The 19,590-nt window shown below is 35.2% G+C and overlaps 1 protein-coding gene across 1 annotated transcript in view; it reads right to left on the bottom strand.

The window, feature by feature from the left end:
* The window catches only part of jak1 (Janus kinase 1), a 35,335-nt gene that overhangs the window by 11,111 nt on the left and 4,634 nt on the right, over window positions 1-19,590 (bottom strand). The window contains exons 2-15 of the mRNA XM_051896290.1: window positions 16,725-16,930; window positions 14,339-14,462; window positions 12,708-12,861; window positions 12,195-12,358; window positions 11,536-11,884; window positions 11,213-11,389; window positions 10,589-10,746; window positions 9,676-9,790; window positions 8,507-8,705; window positions 3,962-4,071; window positions 2,986-3,135; window positions 2,625-2,712; window positions 1,691-1,818; window positions 1,302-1,437 (exon numbers count right to left, since the gene is read on the bottom strand). Coding sequence (XP_051752250.1) covers window positions 1,302-1,437; window positions 1,691-1,818; window positions 2,625-2,712; window positions 2,986-3,135; window positions 3,962-4,071; window positions 8,507-8,705; window positions 9,676-9,790; window positions 10,589-10,746; window positions 11,213-11,389; window positions 11,536-11,884; window positions 12,195-12,358; window positions 12,708-12,861; window positions 14,339-14,462; window positions 16,725-16,923 — 2,251 coding nt within the window. The 5' untranslated portion in view covers window positions 16,924-16,930. The remainder of the gene's footprint in view (window positions 1-1,301; window positions 1,438-1,690; window positions 1,819-2,624; window positions 2,713-2,985; window positions 3,136-3,961; window positions 4,072-8,506; window positions 8,706-9,675; window positions 9,791-10,588; window positions 10,747-11,212; window positions 11,390-11,535; window positions 11,885-12,194; window positions 12,359-12,707; window positions 12,862-14,338; window positions 14,463-16,724; window positions 16,931-19,590) is intronic.

Below are 19,590 nucleotides of genomic sequence, written 5' to 3'. Positions count from 1 at the left end.
TGGAGTAGAAAATTTTGTTTTTTTGGTTTGTTTGTTTGTTTGAAAAAAAAGAAAGAAAAAAAAAAGTGTTGAATTTAATAATTTGGGCTCTGTTGTTAATTGTAACCTTTAATATTATAGTAATGTGTAAGAAAGAGCTTCCTATATAGTTTACAGCATTAACTAAGAGAGATTTTTTTTTAATTATCTAAATTAGTCAGTTATCTAAATTATAATTGACTTTATTTAAACACAGACACATTTGTTCAAAAACCCACAGTTTAATTAAAAAAAACGCAATTTTATGTTTAGTTTTCTCCCCCCTGCTGTACCGAACCGTGACTTAAAAAACCGTGGTAAGTACCATACCGTCATGTTTGTGTACCTTTACACCCATAGTGCGGAGTAATCATCTCAATAAGAACTTTATGATTGGCCCAGGGCAGACTTCTTATGTCAGCGAGTTCCAACTTCATAAGTGCTCATACCTGTAATCTTCATTCTTTGTTCACATACAGCATCATACCAGTAATTTACTGGTAATGTTACAACTTCCCTTACTGGTAAATTGCAAGAACCAATTTACCAGTATTTTTAAAAAGGTCCTGTTCCTGATCTCTTACTGGTAATTTACCAGTAAAGACTGTGGGCTAATAACACTTTACACTTTACCTATGTAACTCTTTCTATTTACAAGGTTATTAAAACATATATGTCAGCTCAAATTCTCTGACCCTTGTGTGAGCAGTGATAGAAATTTAAATTAATATTTATTTTATTTGAAATAAAATTTAATTATTTATTAATGTTTATTAATATTTCTTTAACAAAAAATGCTATATTCATTTTTAACAAGTAATGTTTTAATTACAATAACTATATACATTTAAAGTTTTTTTTCATTAAAATGTATTTTAAATGATTAATATTGTAAAAACATTTATTCCATTAAATGCTATATTCATTGTAATAATAAATAAGACAACATATAATTAAACTTAATTGTATTAAAACATTAACAGTATTTTAAAAAATAAATACAAACATTATTTATTATGAATGATTTATGTGTACATCATTAATCTTTTTTCCCTTGTAATCTTAATCAAAATAACTTCCCCTCCCTCTTGCAGCAATATCTCTTCTGTTCTCTGATGATGTTTCACTGTGATCACAGATATAGCAAACCACAAAATCAAGTCCCACCCTAAATTTTTTCATATGTTTCACTCACATATATGTCACAATAGGAAAGACTATAGCAACTTCCGTTTCATGCTGACTTTAATATGCTGTTAAGGTGGTCATAATAAATCTCTCACCTTCTCTGCTAAGGACAGTAATTGGTATGCCGGGGTCACTCAGCTTGATGAAGGGTCCTCCTTCTCCATCCAGACCATCTCGAGCCACTAGAATGTTCTTACAGCACACATATCCATGAACCAGCTTCTTATCCTCCTACAGGATACACACAGCAGTCAAACAGAAACATTATTCACTGACAATACTTCATAATAACTTTCATTGATACGTTATGTTGCTTAACAGATTCAAATTCAATTATGAATAAACGTTAAAATATTAAGAAAAAAAATGCATGACATTTTTGTTCTAATGATCTAGTAAACATGATATAATAGTTGTTAATGTTAACAAAAACATCAAGATTGGTCAGGCAAGGTTTTGTGCTTTTGTTTATGAGTTTCTTTACCAGATAGCTGAGGGAGCTAGCCAACTGTTTGGCGACCTGGAATTTCCATGCGGTGCTAAGAGGTGTGGTCTGTCTGCGCATGAACAGATCCAGAGGACCATACTGAACAAACTCCTCCACCATGATATCTACAAAGAGAGAGAAATGGTATTTTATGTAAATGAGCACCGTTATCAAACTCTCTCCCTCTCTTACACACAAACACGGTTCCAGCTCAAATATGCAAATTCTTCTAGGCAAACACACAGACACACCCATTGCGTGCACATGGCTGGTGATCCTCAAAGTATTTAGGTTGTTGTTCAGTGGAGCAGGAAGTGTAGTTTGCAATTAAATACCTAACCTGCAGGCTTTGCTCAACAATCGAAAGTAGCTCTGTGTTATCGGCTTCCTCCTCACAATAATAACATTTATGAAACACACTTACATTATTATCCTGTTAGACTCCATTTTAATATTCACTCATTTAACACTAAATTATTACTGAAACAATGATTTATTGGTTGATTTTTCTGTGATTTCTTAGAAATATAACTGCCAGTGTGTTAGATCTACACGCTCAGGCGGAGAATGACAGTGTCTCTATGTTCGCTTTGTAAGTAAATAAATTACATTTGCACCAGTATATCTGCAAAAGTAGACTGATTGCTGGTTACAATTCAACAGGTGGAATAAAAAAAGACCCATTTCTCATACTTGCCATGTAAAAATACATCAGAACAGAATGAAAGACAACCAAATGTTCTAGTTCTCTAATTTTGTGAAGTCTTTAAAAGATGTGTGCCCTCTGTCTGGAAATGGATTGCTCATAAAAAACATCCATTTGTCATCAATATTACTAGATGAAGCAATCATCATATACAACCAGAATCATTTGGCAGGATAAAGGCCAAGTTTGCTACACACTAGAGACAAGTGAGCGTAAGGTACTTACTCTCCTGGTGGCGAACACACACTCCATAGAGCAGGGCAATGTGTTTATGAGAGATCTGACGCATCATGCTTGCTGTCTCAAAGAAAGCCTGAGAAGAGGCAGAAAAAGAAATAAAAGTAACCACACTGATGACAGAATATTAGGAAGTAAGATAGCGGAGAAAATTAGATTCAAATCCCCTCATGGTTCATTACAGTTGAAAATGGCCACAATTAGTTCACATTTATTCAGTAGGCATGTGTTTTTATCCAAAGCAACTTACAAATAAGGAAGAGAGTCAGGAGTAATGTTATACCAGCTAAAACCAATAATCTTGTTTGCTAAACTTAATTTAGACACGAGTAGGCCATGTGTGTCTTACCAGAGAGATATCTCTGTGTCCTGAGCCCAGCACTTTTAACACCACTTTCACCTCCTGTGAGTATCCTCCCATGTCATCATCATCCTCACTCTTCAGCTTCAGAACACCAGCATAGATGTTTGTCCTTGTGCCCCGACCCAAATGCTCACCCTGAATGAAACCACAGTGTCACATATCAGTAAGTAGGTAGTCAATTCACAGTCACTTTTATTCAAAGCATCCGATTTTTATCCACTACAGCTTATTGCCAGGGGCAGTAAGCTATAGTGAATGTCTTGCTAATAGTTTACATAATAAATAAACTAGCTACTAAAAAGAGCACTATAGTATCGTTTAAAAGTTTGGGGTCGGTAAGTTTTTTTTTAAATGCTTTTGATGCTTATGCTGACCAAGGCTACATTTATTTGAGCACAAAAACAGTAAAAACAGTAATATTATTACAATTTAAAATAAATGATTTGTATTTTAATATATTTTAAAATGCAATTTCTTCCCCTAAAGCTGAATTTTCAGCAGTCATTACTCCAGTCTTCAGATAATTTTTCAGAAATCATTCTAATATGCTGATTTGGTGCTTTGATGAATAATTCAAAAATGGCATTTATTTGAAATATAAACCTTTTGTAACATTATAAATGTCTTTACTGTCATTTTTGATCAATTTAATGCATTCTCATTTAATAAAAGTATTAATTCCTTCCAAAAAGCCCTTATTGACCCCAATTTGTTTTAACTATACTCTATAATAATTATGTTTCGTTAGTCTATATACTTCAATAAAAGTAGTTTTATGGTCATTAAAAAATATTTAAGGCCAGTGCATTTTCACTCACCAACTGTGGTGCTCCCATTTATGAATGCATATGGTCAATTTTTGACAATATCTATATTTCATTTTATTTCTTAAATGCTTGTCATGCTGAAGACGAGTCAACATTATGTTTGTTTCAAAAAAAAAAATCTATGAAAACATCACCTGTACAATCTCTTCCTTAAGGATGCGGTGGAAACTCAACTGGCTGACTTGATGTTGTCTCTGCGGGGCGGGCTCTCGGTTTGTGGTCATCACTAATAGGTTGGAAATTTCTGAAGGACAGAAGAGCATCATTTGTGATTGGTGGGCAACATATAAATAGTTAAGATCCCAGCTTTAAAAAACTAAATATCTTCTGGTTTGATTGTTGAAGGATGTTTATTTTGATTATATCTAAATGTATATGCATTGGTGTTCAGACATCACCTAAACAGAGAGCAGGGAAGAGGAAGTTGTGCAGTGACATTGTGCACTGTTTAACAAAACATGCCACTTGCTACACCAAAACAATGAGCATGTGTGGGTCCACGTGTTCATATATAACATGTTGTGTTTGTGTTTATGTAAGTGTGTGTGTGTGTGTGTTGTGATGTTCATTCTGCAGCATCAGCTGGCCTTTTGTCTACTCACTGACATAATCTGGATACAGACCGACACAGCTCTGTTTTTATAAGTGCAAACAGGGTAAAGACATCAAGGGATGTGAACAACGGAAACCCACATTTACTACATTTCCTGCCCGTCACTGATGCCTCAGCATGTACTCTTAGAGGAGTAGATGTAAACAACACCAGACACTGTCTAATGTGCGATAACTAGGCGTTTTTTCGCAACCAAAACATTCCTAATGTTTGGTTTTGCATTTGTATAGAGCTGTTGCATTACTGCTAATACTGATGGAGCCCTAAAGGAAGAAGGAAATTAAAGGGTTAGTTCACCTAAAAATGAAAATTGTGTCATCAATTACTCGTAATTTACTCCAAACCCGTAAGACCTTTATCATAAGCATAAGCAATACATTTGTTACTGTATTTACTAATCTTCGTTAACATTAGTTAATGAAAATACAGTTGTTCATTGTTTGTTCATGTTAGTTGACAGTGCATTAACTAATGTTAACAAGATTTTAATAATGTATTAGTAAATGTTGAAATTAACATTAACATTAACAAAGATTAATAAATGCTGTAGAAGTGCAGTTCATTATTAGTTCATGTTAACTAATGTAGTTAACTAATGTTAACTAATGAACCTTACTGAAAAGTGTTACCAAAATATCTTGTTCCGAAGATGAACAAAGGTCTTGCGGGTTTGGAACAACATGAGGGTGAGTAATTATAACAGAATTTTCATTTTTGGGTGAACTAACCCTTTAAGTCCATTACAATATAACAATAAATCTTAAACATTTTAATTCAGGACTCTTCTGTGTACATTTTTGAGTAACGATGCAAACAAAATCATTGAAACGATTTGCTGAATCCTTTAAAATACTAATATGTATGAATTCATCTGCAACTGGCAGTTGTGGCGAAAAGTTAATTTTGGACCCTGGTTTCTCTGTGGTATGCAGATATCTGTAAATCTCTCTCAGGAACATTTAACTCAGTCAGGTTAGAGGACTGATGGATAGCTGGATAAAAGATCTGATCCTGGAACAGCTGCCTGATATATGAGACTGCACAACTATTAGCTGCCAGTTGCACAGTTGCCAAAGGTCATGTAAGGATACGTCTGCTTGTGTGCGCATGCTGATTTTTAACTTCTCTAAAGAGTATTGTGACACTAACAAAGCACTAGAAAAAATAATTCCTCTTTCAACTTAAACAAGTCAAAAAAACACTTGAACATGCTTGTACAGATGTACATGCTTCTAAGATTTAGACAATTGAAAAGATGCAAAAAAAAAAAAAAAAAAAAAAAAAAAAAAAAAGCTACATTACGAGTAAATCACTCGCATATGCAACCAAACTTCATAAGAGGTGACTAAAAAGTGTATTTAATTAGCCAATGGCTAGTAAATTGTAAGATTACAGTTGCCTGTAATTGAGTTAGAGGCAAAAAATAAGTTTAGCGCAGATATAATTTCATTGCCTGCTGAGCTTTAAGCACCATCGCTAGGCTGAGAGAGCCCTCTGTCACTTTCTCTCACACACAAGCACTCGCCGTGAGAGAAAGAGAGAGCACATGCAGGGCTCGTTGACAGAACTTTCCTGATCATCATGAAAGTTTATCATTTGCATGTGTTTTTTGAGCCTTGCCAATTTAAACATTCGAAAAGAAACAAAAAGAGAAAAATAACTCGCACGCTGTGTGAGAATTTTTTTTTGTGTGCAACATTCGAAGCACGCGCCCAACCACAACTGACAGCATGTTAGTACTGAATTGTGCTCTCTTTCATGTCTTGCGTTTGAACGGACAATTTCACACAAAATTACGTCAAAATGCCCGTCTTGGCAAGTATCCTAGTAAACATAGTCAGTTATACCTTAAGTGAGTGAAAGAAAACGCATGTGTACCAGTATCAGTATACTGGATCAGTGCATTAGCTCTTAAAGTGACAGCAGCCTAATATTCCTGCTGCTGCCTGTGTTTTTAATGTTAATCAAAAAACTGACTTACTGCAAAAAAATGCACTCAATGCTCTTGACTGAATAACTTTTGTAAAATTATATTTCATCTATATTTAATTTATACAGTGAAGACTGTTATTTACATTTGATTACTTTATGAAAAGCACTGTTTATTTAATTTGCATCTTTGTTCTATTGTTGTTTATTTTTTATTGTTTGATTTGTTATTTTATTACAGACTTTTTAATTGACTTTAATAATGTCTGAAATTTATATTTTATATTTATATTTTATATTATATTTATGTCAATTTTTTTTTTTCATTTGCATTGTTCTTGCATTCCATGTAAAATGTCTGGTGAGTAAAATAAAAAATTTACTAGCCAATGGTGATTCAAGCTTCTGTGTGTCCATAGAAACAAAACAAACAAATACAAATTCATAAAGTCATTCCGTCAAGTATGCAGTTTGGAAAATGTGGCAGATGGAATTTTCAGCAGTCTGGTCTGTGCAATTCAAAATGCATTCTTACTTTTATTGCACTTGAGCAGACGTGACGGAGAGGGTTTTACACAACGTTTATACACATCAGCTTACAGATCATTTGATCTGTGTACTTACAAATCCTCTCAATATCTCATAATTAATTGTGTACTTAAGTTATAGAAATTAAATCCTAACTTATTTGCTTTCTGCTTTCTGCGTTTGCCCCTACATCGCATATGCAAAGTTAGCACATCAGAAAAAAAAGTGTAAAAGTTCCATTAAGTCATTTCCAATTATATAATGTACAATTCTAGCAAAAAGCAAACATAATATGCTAATTAAAGCAAATACAATAAGAGATGGTTCATTAATTAAAGAGATCATTTCTGTCATTACTCATTCATGTCATTTCAAAACATTCTTCCTTCCGTGAAACACCAAAAGAATTATTCTGAAGAATGTTCAAACTCTAAAAAAGCACCATAAAAGTAGACCATAAGATTTGTACATCATACCAGCACACTACAGTCAGTCTTCTGAAGCTATAATGTGTTTTGCGTGAAGATTAAAATGGAAGCTTTATTCATCTTCGTATTTGCACACATTTAAAGATACAAGTCACTCAGCTTTGAAACATGGGTGTTTTAGCTTTACGTTCACTAAAACTGTGCAGCTCGGCATGTCATTTCCTGTTGCAGGACCAAAGACTAAGTCTTTAAAGCTTAAGATATTCTAGTTGACTGACTCGGAGCAGTGATCCAACTGATTTTATCATTCTTTCTAGTCTATTTACAATATTAGCACTTATTTACTCATATGCTTTACATTTTATTTGCCTAATTTTTCACCTGTCTATATAGTTATTGAAAACTAACCAGATTTTTCATCCTGAAAATTAACATGTTAATACAAAATTGAGGTTGATGGTTTTGACTGGTAATGAGGAGATGCTACAGGTAACAATTATGGGTGAAGAAAAAAAGGCTAGTAAACATGCCAACAGCAGATTTCAATAGAATCCTTCACAAGTCCCAACAACAAATTTTCACATCCTAATAACTACTCAAGGATTCAACAAATCCACATGAAAGAAAACACTGAGATCCATTCAGCAGGCAGCAGTGCACATTGAACACTGGAAAACAAGTCAGCTAGCAGCTTTCAGTAAACTGGACAAAGCTTCTGATTTCAGTTTCAGTTTAAAACAGGACCATTCACAGAGAGAATTTCAGGGGCTTTTTCTAGTGGAAATCCCATCCTATCCAAATAGGCTGTGTATTAATTCTCCTTTAAATAAAAGTAAAACAGTACATATTTCCAGTTTAGCTTCACCTACAGAACATGACTACAGAAAATATGAAATCAGGAATCTTTACATACTTTTGCCTCTAAAAACTAAAATCATAAAAATCATGAAATGACAAAGTCTTTAATTGGGATTGAGGGATGGATGGACGGATGGACTGACAATCGAATCAATACTTGGAAAAGTGTTTAATTGGGATAGATGGACAGATAGATTAGAATGGATGGATAGATGGATGATTAGATTACAGGAATATACGGATTGGATTCTCTGTGACGCTCAATGATAATGCATAGAAGGTCTTCTATCATGTGACTGATTGAGCAGAACGAGTGTTGGTACCTCTGGGTTGTGGTGGGCAGCAGCGGCGCAGCTGGAAGCGCAGGTTCTCTGTGCGCAGGCTTTGGCCCTGCAGGTGCTCCAGAAGCTCCTTTAGAGTGGGCCGGAACGTCTCGGTCCCAAACAGTCTGTAGCCCTGAGGGCTTGTTTCAATCTGGAAGTTCTTATACTGAGGAACAGGCCTGGACTCACACAGGTCGATCTGAAAAAGAGAGAGAGGACAAATACATAACAGGCAGAGAAAGGGGAAAAAAAAAAAAAAAAAAAAAAACATGATTAAGCACAAAAGAAATAAAGACAAGAAAAATAGTGCATGAGAAGAATAGTTGAGGGAACAGGATTTGTTAAACAAATGTTGGGTGGCCATAAACTGATCACCTGTAAGATAAGATTTTTTTCTTGGTTGGCAGGGAGGTGTTAGATTTCTGAATGTGACTAGCTATATTGTACATAATGCTGATAACATTTAAAATGTACAAGAAACCTAGCACAACACTGTGTGTGCATTCAGTCCTGCATATATGTATTTAACAAGCTCACACACTTTCTGTTGATCAATTCAGTTCAGCTCAGGTACATTCAACTCAATTCTATTTGTATTGCATGCTGAACAAGGGAGCAAAAGAAAAGCAATGCAAGGAAACGGTGTATCAGTCTCTGATCCAGTATGTTTAACAGCCCCAATGTGGTTTGTGGTTCTGCTCCAGCTACTTATACAGTGTAATACAGCTCTCTCATTGAAAAATAACTGCCAAAGAAAATTATCTGAAAATGGATGCATTGTCCTGTTCTGATCTGGTCCAAAAATGTTTCTCAAAGAAACAAACAATAAAGCAAAATCTTTTGTAAAAGCATTTTGCACACTGACTTTCTGCCAAAACTTGGTGCTGCAATACTTGAAAGAGAATCAATGCTATATATATATATATATATATATATTATATATATATATATAATTTGAACACACAAACTATTTGTCACGGTCTGGGAAAGAACCAGATCTTCTTAATTCACTGCAGAGAATGTCAAAATAGAATCTGGGCAATTCTAGACTTGTCATGTACAGGCAAAACGGACAGGACAAAGGTTTTCAGTTCATAGCTTACAAAAATGGTTCTCAACTGCACAAATCAAACTAGACTTTCGTGTTTGGTGTATGTATGTGTGTGTACCTCAATGCAGACAACAGTCATTATAATGTAGTTATAATCTGTGCAGCTCCAGCGCAGGACATAGGTTCCTTCTTCATTTCCCTCCTGACGGAGTTTATGAACGGCATACTCTGTGCTGTACAAAGAAAACAGACAAAACTAAGTCTCAAAATGTCTCTCCTTAAGACAGCTGTAATAATAAAACTATTACTAATTAAAACAGTACAGCATGAGAGGCCGTGCACTACAGTTATTTTACCATTATTAAAAGGTGTTCAGACATGATGCAAAGTGCTATCAATTTTAATTTCCACTAAGCCCCACTCAACCTAACTTTTGGTTGTTTATGGTTGTCGAGCATATATACTTATAACCATGCTTACTAACTAAACCTGATCAAATGCATCTTGACTTCTTTCTGTCAAGAAGTATTACAGTACATCCTTATTGGCACTGAATTCTTGTTTTTTGGTCTCTTCTTCATACTTGTCATGCCTTTGCTATGTGGTTAATAGTGAGTAAAAGTTCATGATACATTATAAGCACATTCATGATCCTTCAGAAATCATTCCAATATGCTGATTTGGTGCTCAACATTTCTTATCATCATCATCATCATCTGTTGTCCTATATGTTTGTAAATAGTTTGTTTGTTCTTATTTTATCACTGTTTTTCTTATCTTCGGTAAGCTCGAGAGCTTTTTTTTTTTTTTTTTTTTTTTTTTTTACTTTTTTTTTTTTGTAATTTTGAAAATGGTGACAATTATAAAATTTCAATGGTATCAAATGTAGATATCATAAAAACCTTATTTAAAGCAATAATATCAATATATATATATCGTTATCATGAAATAAAATTACTCATATCATGATATAAGATTTTGGTCATATCGCCCACCCCACCCAGTATACTAATATACTAATATGGTCATACCAGATAGGCCCATGACAGCCATTTTCTAAATTCTGTACAACCGATGAGGGTGCGACTTCAGTGCACAGGTAATGATGGGCATCTACAGTCAATCTGAAGTAACCGTCCACCAGTGCAGCAAAGGACAGGGCTGCATCACGATAAAACAGATCCAACTCCTGCAGAGGAAAGAAGAGGAATATATTTTTAGGATAAGAGCTATAATGCATCTGTTTCTATTTTTATTCACAAGAATTCTGTATTTAAGTTAATCTTGTTGATATATGGATCATCAGAGTATGTTTTCATGTGGTGTATGGAAGTATTTTACCATTTCCTGACCAGGTGCAGAGTTCTTGTCCTAACTTGGCACAACAACAACAAGTGACAAGATATTCTGATGATAAACTCCTACTAAACATTGCAATGCTGGGAAGCATTGCAATGTTTCTTACTGGTCCAAAATCAGACTCCACATAACATTACATCAAATATCAAATATGTTCAGATTGGCTTTGAGTGTTTAATATTCAACATGAATAGATAAACTGCTTGTGCTGGAACTGAATTGCACCTGGTTAGGACACAGTGATGCAGACATTTGTCTCACTGAATCTGACAATCTCAGTGAAATGACAAAAGTACCATGGTTTTATTGTCTTGTCTGTAAATGGTTACACATGACTCCTTAATGACAATGTGGGTGATTTCGTAAAAGTCTGAGAAAAGTGTCCATCCTGTTTCTTTCTTCTTGTCATTCTTCTGCTTGTTATCAGCCTTGTTCTTTTTAGATTTGGGTTTGTCCTTCACTATCAGAAGATTCTATCAAGACAAAAGAAAAGCGTTCAAGACAAAAAAAATACATTGGTTAACAACCCTTGAAACAATTAATGACATAAAATCCAATACCAAGAGTATCTAGAATAAACAAATATGTAAGCTCACATAATATGAAGCCATAAACTCACCGGTACAGACTTTCTCCTCCAGGAGATCCCAGTGGTTCCGGATATTTGCACCTCATAGCCCAGTCCGTCATCCCCTAATGGAAGTGTGTGGGCCGGAGATCCCTCACTCTCGCCTGATACTTTCAGGCTCTTGGGCTCAACAGTCTCTCGACCCAAGCCCTGGGTCAGCGTTTCCAGAGTGGACAGATACTTGACCTTCAGGTCATAGAGGGTTATGTTGCTGTCCTGGATGGTCTTGCTATTGAACTCGTTGAGAAAATTCTTGAAGACATTGTTGATGCGTATGCGTGTGAGGAAGTTACGTTGCTTAATTGTGCGGTTTAGACTGTCCGGAATGAAGCGCTTGTAGCTACAGACAGAGAGAAGGCTTGATAAAAACACTTGCTTTAAAGGTATGGTCACATTTACTGTTGCTCAGTGAAATTTTGAGAACAAAATTCAGGCTTCATACATATCTATGCCACTGACAATGGACTTGTTTTGCATGCAAAATTTTCGTAATGTGAACGCAAATCAAGTATCAAGTATGACCAATCAGAATCAAGTATTCAAGTGAGCTGTGTAATAAAAGACTAATAGCTGGAAGTGCAATTCTAATATTATCGCTGTGGATCGTTTTGCAGAAGTGATGTATAAAGCAGATAGATTGTGTTGGTCACCTGGTCTCAGCTCCAGCTCCTGATAAGGGCAAATCATTTCCCTTGGCATGATGCGTAATAGCCAAAACTGCCATTCCCAAACATTCATTCTCTATCTCATGAAGCTCTATCTCAGTCTGGGGAGTGCGCACAGGAGCCAGTCCCCTAAGGAAATCATACTGGCCCTAAAACACACCAAAACAGTAAGAGCACAGTGTATGCCAAGCACAAAATGTTAATATGATAACACACACAAGCTAATAGACACTAGTGTTCACACTGCCCCAGATATGTTTGAATAAGTAGCAGTGCTCCAAAAAAAAAAAAAAAAAAAAAGACATTAATACATATCATTTTGGCTTTTTTTCTTTGAACTGATAACAACAAATACCACATGAGAGAGTATTTGAATAGTCATCAAGCCACAATGCCCCTGTAGCACAAAACGGGAAATATTAAATATGTTTACCTCAAAGTTGTCATAGTGACATGGACAACCATGCAAGTGATACCTCAGGTGTTTCCTGAACTCACCTGTGCAAATAGGTAGTCGAGAGATGCAGCATCCAGTAGAGGTGTCCCCTCAGGCCCCTTCTGAGAGTTCACAACACCTTTCGGTTTACTGAGCGTGTGTCTCCAGACAGGAGACTCCGCCTCACTGGTGCCATGCCAGTTTGTGAAATAAAACCTGTGTAAACAAGTAAAATGAGCTGTCAAAGAACTGACAAGTGTTTCTTGAACTATGGGTACTTTCATGTCCCAGAGGTTGATCTGTAATATAACGAACGCATTTAAACTTTTTCTTCTTGTTATATGAAGCTTACATTGAAACATTTTCAATATGTATTCATTTACATTTTGCTAGTGTTCAAATGCATTTTATGTTTACATTTTACATTAATCATTTTATTGTGTGAAAATGCTTTTTTTAATTTTTCAAAAATACAACCAAAGTTTTAACAAAACTTTGTGTACTTGTTTACCAAGGAGAAAACAGTATCAGTGATCACGCAATATGCAAAATGAAATATGTGTTACATGAAGAAAGCAATAACAAATTAAGGTAAATGTTAGTGAACTGAATTATTCTGTCAACTTAAGCAGAAAAAGTAAAAATATTATATTATAGGGCAATATAGTATAGTTTAAGAAACACCCTTGTATATCTGTTAAAAGGAAATGTAATATAACAAGTGGACAAATATGTTTGTGTGTGTGTGTGTGTGCGTGATTATGAATGTGGTCATAAAATTATGATGACAGGAGCTGATAACATACAGAAACATGCCAAACAAACAACATGACAAAGGCTTACATTATGTAAATATACTAACATATGCTACACGCAATACCAAATCGTGTCAACAATCAACAGAAAAAAGAAAAACTACACAACCCCACTGCCATGCAAGCGAGAGCTCATTGTAAACAGGAAACAGCATGAGTGAGAAAAGAGTGCTCTATGCCACAGAGGAAGAGAGTGTGCGCAAAGGTTGACCATAACCTGTTTGTGCGCACAACAGGTAAGCTTCATACGGGGAGACAGCGATTCTGTACCCACCGCTCGCTTTAAATACAGTAATTGCCTCTTATCTTAGTTTCACTGGTGAAAAGGGGAAGTTCAGGGGATCCTATGTTTTGCTTTGCAAAGATTCAAGTTTTATTGAACAAAGATATGTCTTTCAGAACAGGAAAGGACTAAAACACTGTCAGATGATTTGTTTCTTTGTTTTTGTTTTTTGTTTGGTTTTTTTTATAGTGGAAACCCAAGCAGTTTTTGTTTTGTCCTAAATAGGGATTGTTAAAGATTTGATACAGGTGTGCCACAGGGCTTTGTAAAGAGACCATATGCATTTCTAACATTTAAATGATTAATGAGATGAAAATAAACAGCTGATATTGACAGAACAGTGTCATCAAATGATACATTTCACTAAAACTACCAAAAAATATTTGCCCTCTTCAAAAACACAGTAAAATATGCATTTTATTTCTTTTATTTTTAAATCGTATTATTGAACCTACAGTATAATTGTAATAGCAGTTCAGTCTGTAATCCTGTAATCCTTTAAATTTTCAGGCCATGGGTTCTCTCTAGAATTTCTAATGGGGTTTTTGAACAGCAATCTTCAATTTTTGTGTAAAGTATTCACTTGTGGTCTCACCTCATACGGTAGTGAAGTTTGATGCTGGTCTCCTCTGTGATCTTGAACACATGATTGGGAGCATACCAGAGATCCTGGCTCTCTTCATACAGTGCAAAGAGGTTGTGGCACAAAGGTGAGATGTCTGGGGGAAAACATTTTCAAAATTAGACATTCAAATTATTATCTTACCTCGCTAAACAGTGCAATGCATCAGCCTAGTTGAGAGGCTGATGAAGAAAAAGAAAGAAAAAAAAAAAAAAAAAACTAAATACACCTGCCGTTTGTTAGTTGTCACCAGTAAATAACCTCCTTAGATAAAGCCTAAAAGGTTTAGCTACTATTTCCTAAAAGGAAATAGTAGCTAAATGATTATGAGAAAAGTCCTAACAAAGGTATTTATTAAGCTTTTACTGGAACATAACACAAAAGTATGTCAAAGGTCAGATTGCAAAGCTTAAGGAATTGTAAAATCCAAATGTCAGTCTAATTGATTTAAATTCATTTCTATTTTTATATTTTTTAATTTTTCATTAAAGTTTTAGTAATTTTGTTATTTCAGTTTTAGTTTTAGTTAATTAGTACATCAAGTTAAACTGAATGAAAATGATACATGTTGCCTTGGCAACTAGCTGAAATAAATTAAATTGAACATGAAGAACAAGAAAATGAAGAACAAGAAAATGATTACTCTAATTTTGATTTGAAATAGATTATTTTACAATTGCTCTTTTTCCTTTTTTTTTTTACATCTATGTCATTTACATTTATGAATTAGGCAGACACTTTTATCTAAAGCAACTTACAGTGAATTTAATGTATTCATTTGTTCCCTGGGAGTTGAACCCACAACCTTAGCATGGCTAGTGCTTTGTTCTATCAGCTGAACTAGTAAAAAAAATGTTATTTAAAAAAAAAAAAAAAAGGATTGGACAGAATACCTAACCTTTGAAGTAAAACCAGTGGCTAACTGCTGGGTGTGAAAATAAACTGTGAAACAAACACCATCGTAGTTCCTCTCCAGCAGCTGCCTTCTTGTCTAATATAAACTTCCCTTTCCTCTCTTACTGTCCAAACCAGCTTTTGTCCTTGGCCGCAACTTTGAGGAAATTCTGGACGTGACATTTAAACCCAGCAGCCATTTTGTGGCTTAATACTGATCAAGAGCCAAATAGAGAGATATGCTGTTCCATTAGGAAATGGAAAAGGATGGACAGGGACAGTCAGTCGCAGTGCTTCTTATCCTAAGGTCAATGTCTCGTCACCCATGTCACATGATGATACCAACAGTAAAAACCCTTTAAGTTCCTCTTTTGTATTCTGTGAAATGCTGATGGGACAAAAACCCCATTCCTCAATCGCACGATTAAAATATGAAACCGAATGCATGAAGAATGCCCCTTTTTATAAGCGTATTGACTTTACTCTGTAAAAACTCTTTTCGGTAGTCCATTTCCCTTTCTACAACACTTGATACTGATGGAAAAGGAACAAAAAGAGTACACAACAAAAAGTGCACATGAACTCACAGACGCTCGGTGTTAATAATTGTAACTTTGCTTTGAAAACTATTCCCGTCCAGACAGTTACGATGAAAGGATCCATCACTTCTAAGAAAACAGACCATCATCAGTGTTGGGGACAGTTACTTTTAAAAGTAATGCATTACAATATTGCATTACTCCCTAAAAAAGTAACTAATTGCGTTACTTAGTTACTTTTTATGAAAATTAATGCGTTACATTACTTTTGTGTTACTTTTTCTCACCTGCCCTGGGCTTTTTTGTTTGTTTTTCAATAACAACAACAAAAAAATATATTTTTGGCAAATGTTCAGGCCCTTTCACAGCAAAAGTGAAATGAATAAGCCTCAGGCTGAAGGAAATGCATATTTACACCTGTACAGTAGAGGGTGCAGCTCAAACAGTCCTTTTAGCTGTGCTGCCATTCTGGATTAAAGAAGAATAGGATGCAGGAGCAGGAAGTTCAACACTCTTATTTCTAAATCTAATCTATAGTAATCATGTAATCATTGAATGTCAGCAGCAAAGACATTGGTTAATAAAGATTAAATACATAAAGTAATATTTGTGTAATTTAATATAGTTAATTATTACAGGTTTGCGTACAATTCTATTAATTTTGAGGAATACTGAATAGGAGAGCTTTCAGTCGATAAATGTGAAAAAGTAACTTGCGTTACTTATTTGAAAAAGTAACTTAGATATTTTGTTGTAAATTGAAAAAGTAATGCATTACTTTACTAGTTACTTTAAAAAGTAATCTGATTACGTAACTCAAGTTACTTGTAATGTGATACCCCCAACACTGACCATCATGATTATTCTCTGTGTCCTGAGAGATGCATTAGAGGGTGCTCTAAATAGGCGGCAGTCCCAACACTTACGGCATCTCTTGGCAGCCTCCACGCACAGGTCCTCTGCAGTGTGGCAGTCTTTGAAGTACTCGAGCTGGTGTATGTCAGGCAGGTAGAAGTGGATCTCCAGTCCTTTCATGACAGTCGGAACGGTCATCTCTGCTTTCCTCTGTTTTTTCATCTTCCCACATAGTTGCCTGCCCAGCTCCATGACTGTTAGTTTTAGCATCCAGACACTACAGGATAAACAGAGGTAACAGAGAGATTTATTGATGAACTGTGGGTCCCTGCTTTGATGAGAAATCATTTAACTGAAATAATTTAAAATTATATAGCATATGATTTACAAAAAGGTTACATTTTATAACACCGTCATAGCTGAATTAACCATAAAATTTCAGTCATTTGCATTACTGTTCTAAAAGTTTGGGGCCATTATGAATTTTTAATGTTTTTAAAGAAGCCTCTTATGCTCACTAAGGCTGTATTTATTTGATCAAAAATGCAGTAAAAACTGTAGATTATGAAATATATACAGTTTACAATTTTAAATAACTATTTTCTATTTTTATTTACTTTAAAATGTAATTAATTCTTGTGATGGCAAAGCTGAATTTTCAGCAGCCATTACAATGTTTACAGTCACATGATCCTTCAGAAATCATTCTAATATGCTAAATGCTTAAAGCCATGGTCACACTAGACTTTGAAAGTGCAAAATTTCATTGGATGCTGCAACGGTCGTAATATGACATCAAGGTCTACAGCGTCTTTTTTTATAAACATGAATTCAACATATAACATATAGTAATACATTTAAAATGTAAAAATACACAACCTACTCGACTTTACTGCAAAAATATCATTCTTTTAATTCTGCCAAGAGGTCATTTCATGATGAATCAATCTTCTACTGGTCGCATGTCTTCACATGATGCGAATTCGCAGGTCAGAGTTCAACAAACTTTTGAACGTTCATATAAAACAAAACAAAGAAAATGTTCCTCTTTTTCTTGTCAATATGATCATTTGATTAATATTAATGACATAATAGACAACGGAAGGTCTGTTAGATTGAATATACATGGCAAGGACAAATGCACAGTACTGAAATTGACACAAATACAATGTTATGTCCACCTGTTTACATTCACTTAAACCATAACTAACTGTATTTACATTAACAGTTCACTAAAAAAAGCATGACCAACATGCCTATTTGGCTGTTCACAGTTCACTGAGAATGAGCGTGAATATGAATGAGAGCATTTGGCGGCAATGGCAGCAAACAACAATGGGTGACGACGGACACACACGTGAGTAACAACAGCAGTACAGTATATCAACAGTCAAGTATTACAAAAAGTAGACAAAAATAGGGAAAGGGAAAAATTTTGCTCTTCTTGAGCCCTCTGTGACCAAGCAACAACATATGACGTTTCATTGCACATTACACCGTGTCCTAACCAGACGCGATGGAATAAGATTCCAGCGATGAGCAATTTGACTGTCCACACTAGACGCGACGCGACAATGAGAAGCAATAAAATCAATCGAAAACCACAGCCAATCAGAAGAAAGTGTGGGCGGGCTCTGTCGGCAAGAGCACAGCAGACACAATGAAATGGGCATATACAAAATTCATAAATATTACACAATTTAAACATTGTTTAAAGTACATACGGAGTGACTGAACTAATCTACAGTACATCTACATACTGTAATCTACATAAACAGTACCCGATATTATCATTGCCATACTTTGTGTTGCTGTTTCAGCCGTGGCGTCGTGAAGAAATAGAAACTGTTTCGCTGTTGCGGCTGGTTAGGACAAAAACTCAGATTAACACAGAAAAGATACCCTTCATCACGTGTCGCGGCGTCGCGTCTGGTTAGGACACGGTGTTAGACATATTTTTTCATTAATGCCCTTAAGTGATTCAGAGCTGTTAAATAAAGCATTTTTTTCTGACCCCAGCACTAATGGTGTCTAGGCGCAATTTGAATTTTTTAATTATAATATGTGCCATTATAACATTATGTCACAAGTTTAAATATTCTTTTAATATACTGTCCACCATGACAATGTCAAGTTCTGAGTCTAGCTGGAGATTATTACTTTAACCATATAGTATTACTCTTAATCAACGGAAGTGCAACATACTTAATGTCCTCACTACAGGCACCCTCACATGAAGCAATTTAATTCAACCACTCATCCTACGGCGAACATGAGGGAGGGTAGGATGAACGTTGTTTGCATCTGAATCAGATGGTTTTAACTCAGTGGATCTCCCTTCAGACCCTGCAGGTCAAGATGTGTTTAGATGCCAAGATCCCTGCAAGCATGTAAAAGGACTTTCCTGAGATGAATGAATGCAAAAACAAACTGTGCTGAAAAAGAAATCTAATTGCAACCAGTTAATGACCACATTTGTCTTTAAAGTGGCTTTAGCGAATTCAAGAAGCTGAACAAACTGAGACTATTGGTTTGGCTTTATGAAATATTAGTATAATGAAATCACAAATTCACTCCACACTGATCACCTCACAGCCTGGGTATAGAAGGCACTTTCAATGATAGGGTACGATTTGTGTCACATTACTTATTACGCATTAGAAGAATAAATCACAACCCAACCCAATCAGACACAATCAGATTTATATTAAAAAAATATTATGGCTTTTTTAAGCTTTATAATGGGAGTGAATAGTAATCACGATTTTGAAGCCCAAAAAAGCACATCCATCCATCATAAAAGTAATCCATACAGCTCCAGGGGGTTAATAAAGGTCTTCTGAAAGGAACTGAGATATCATTAGAATCACTGGCTTCCTTCCGTACGTGAGTCTATTCCGGCAGAAGAGTGAACTTTGACCTGACGCATGACGTATT

Source organism: Ctenopharyngodon idella, chromosome 6, assembly GCF_019924925.1.
Source record: "Ctenopharyngodon idella isolate HZGC_01 chromosome 6, HZGC01, whole genome shotgun sequence".
Classification (NCBI taxonomy): domain Eukaryota; kingdom Metazoa; phylum Chordata; class Actinopteri; order Cypriniformes; family Xenocyprididae; genus Ctenopharyngodon; species Ctenopharyngodon idella.
The sequence above is the reverse complement of the archived record's forward strand: the minus strand, read 5'-3'. Positions and strand labels throughout refer to the sequence as shown.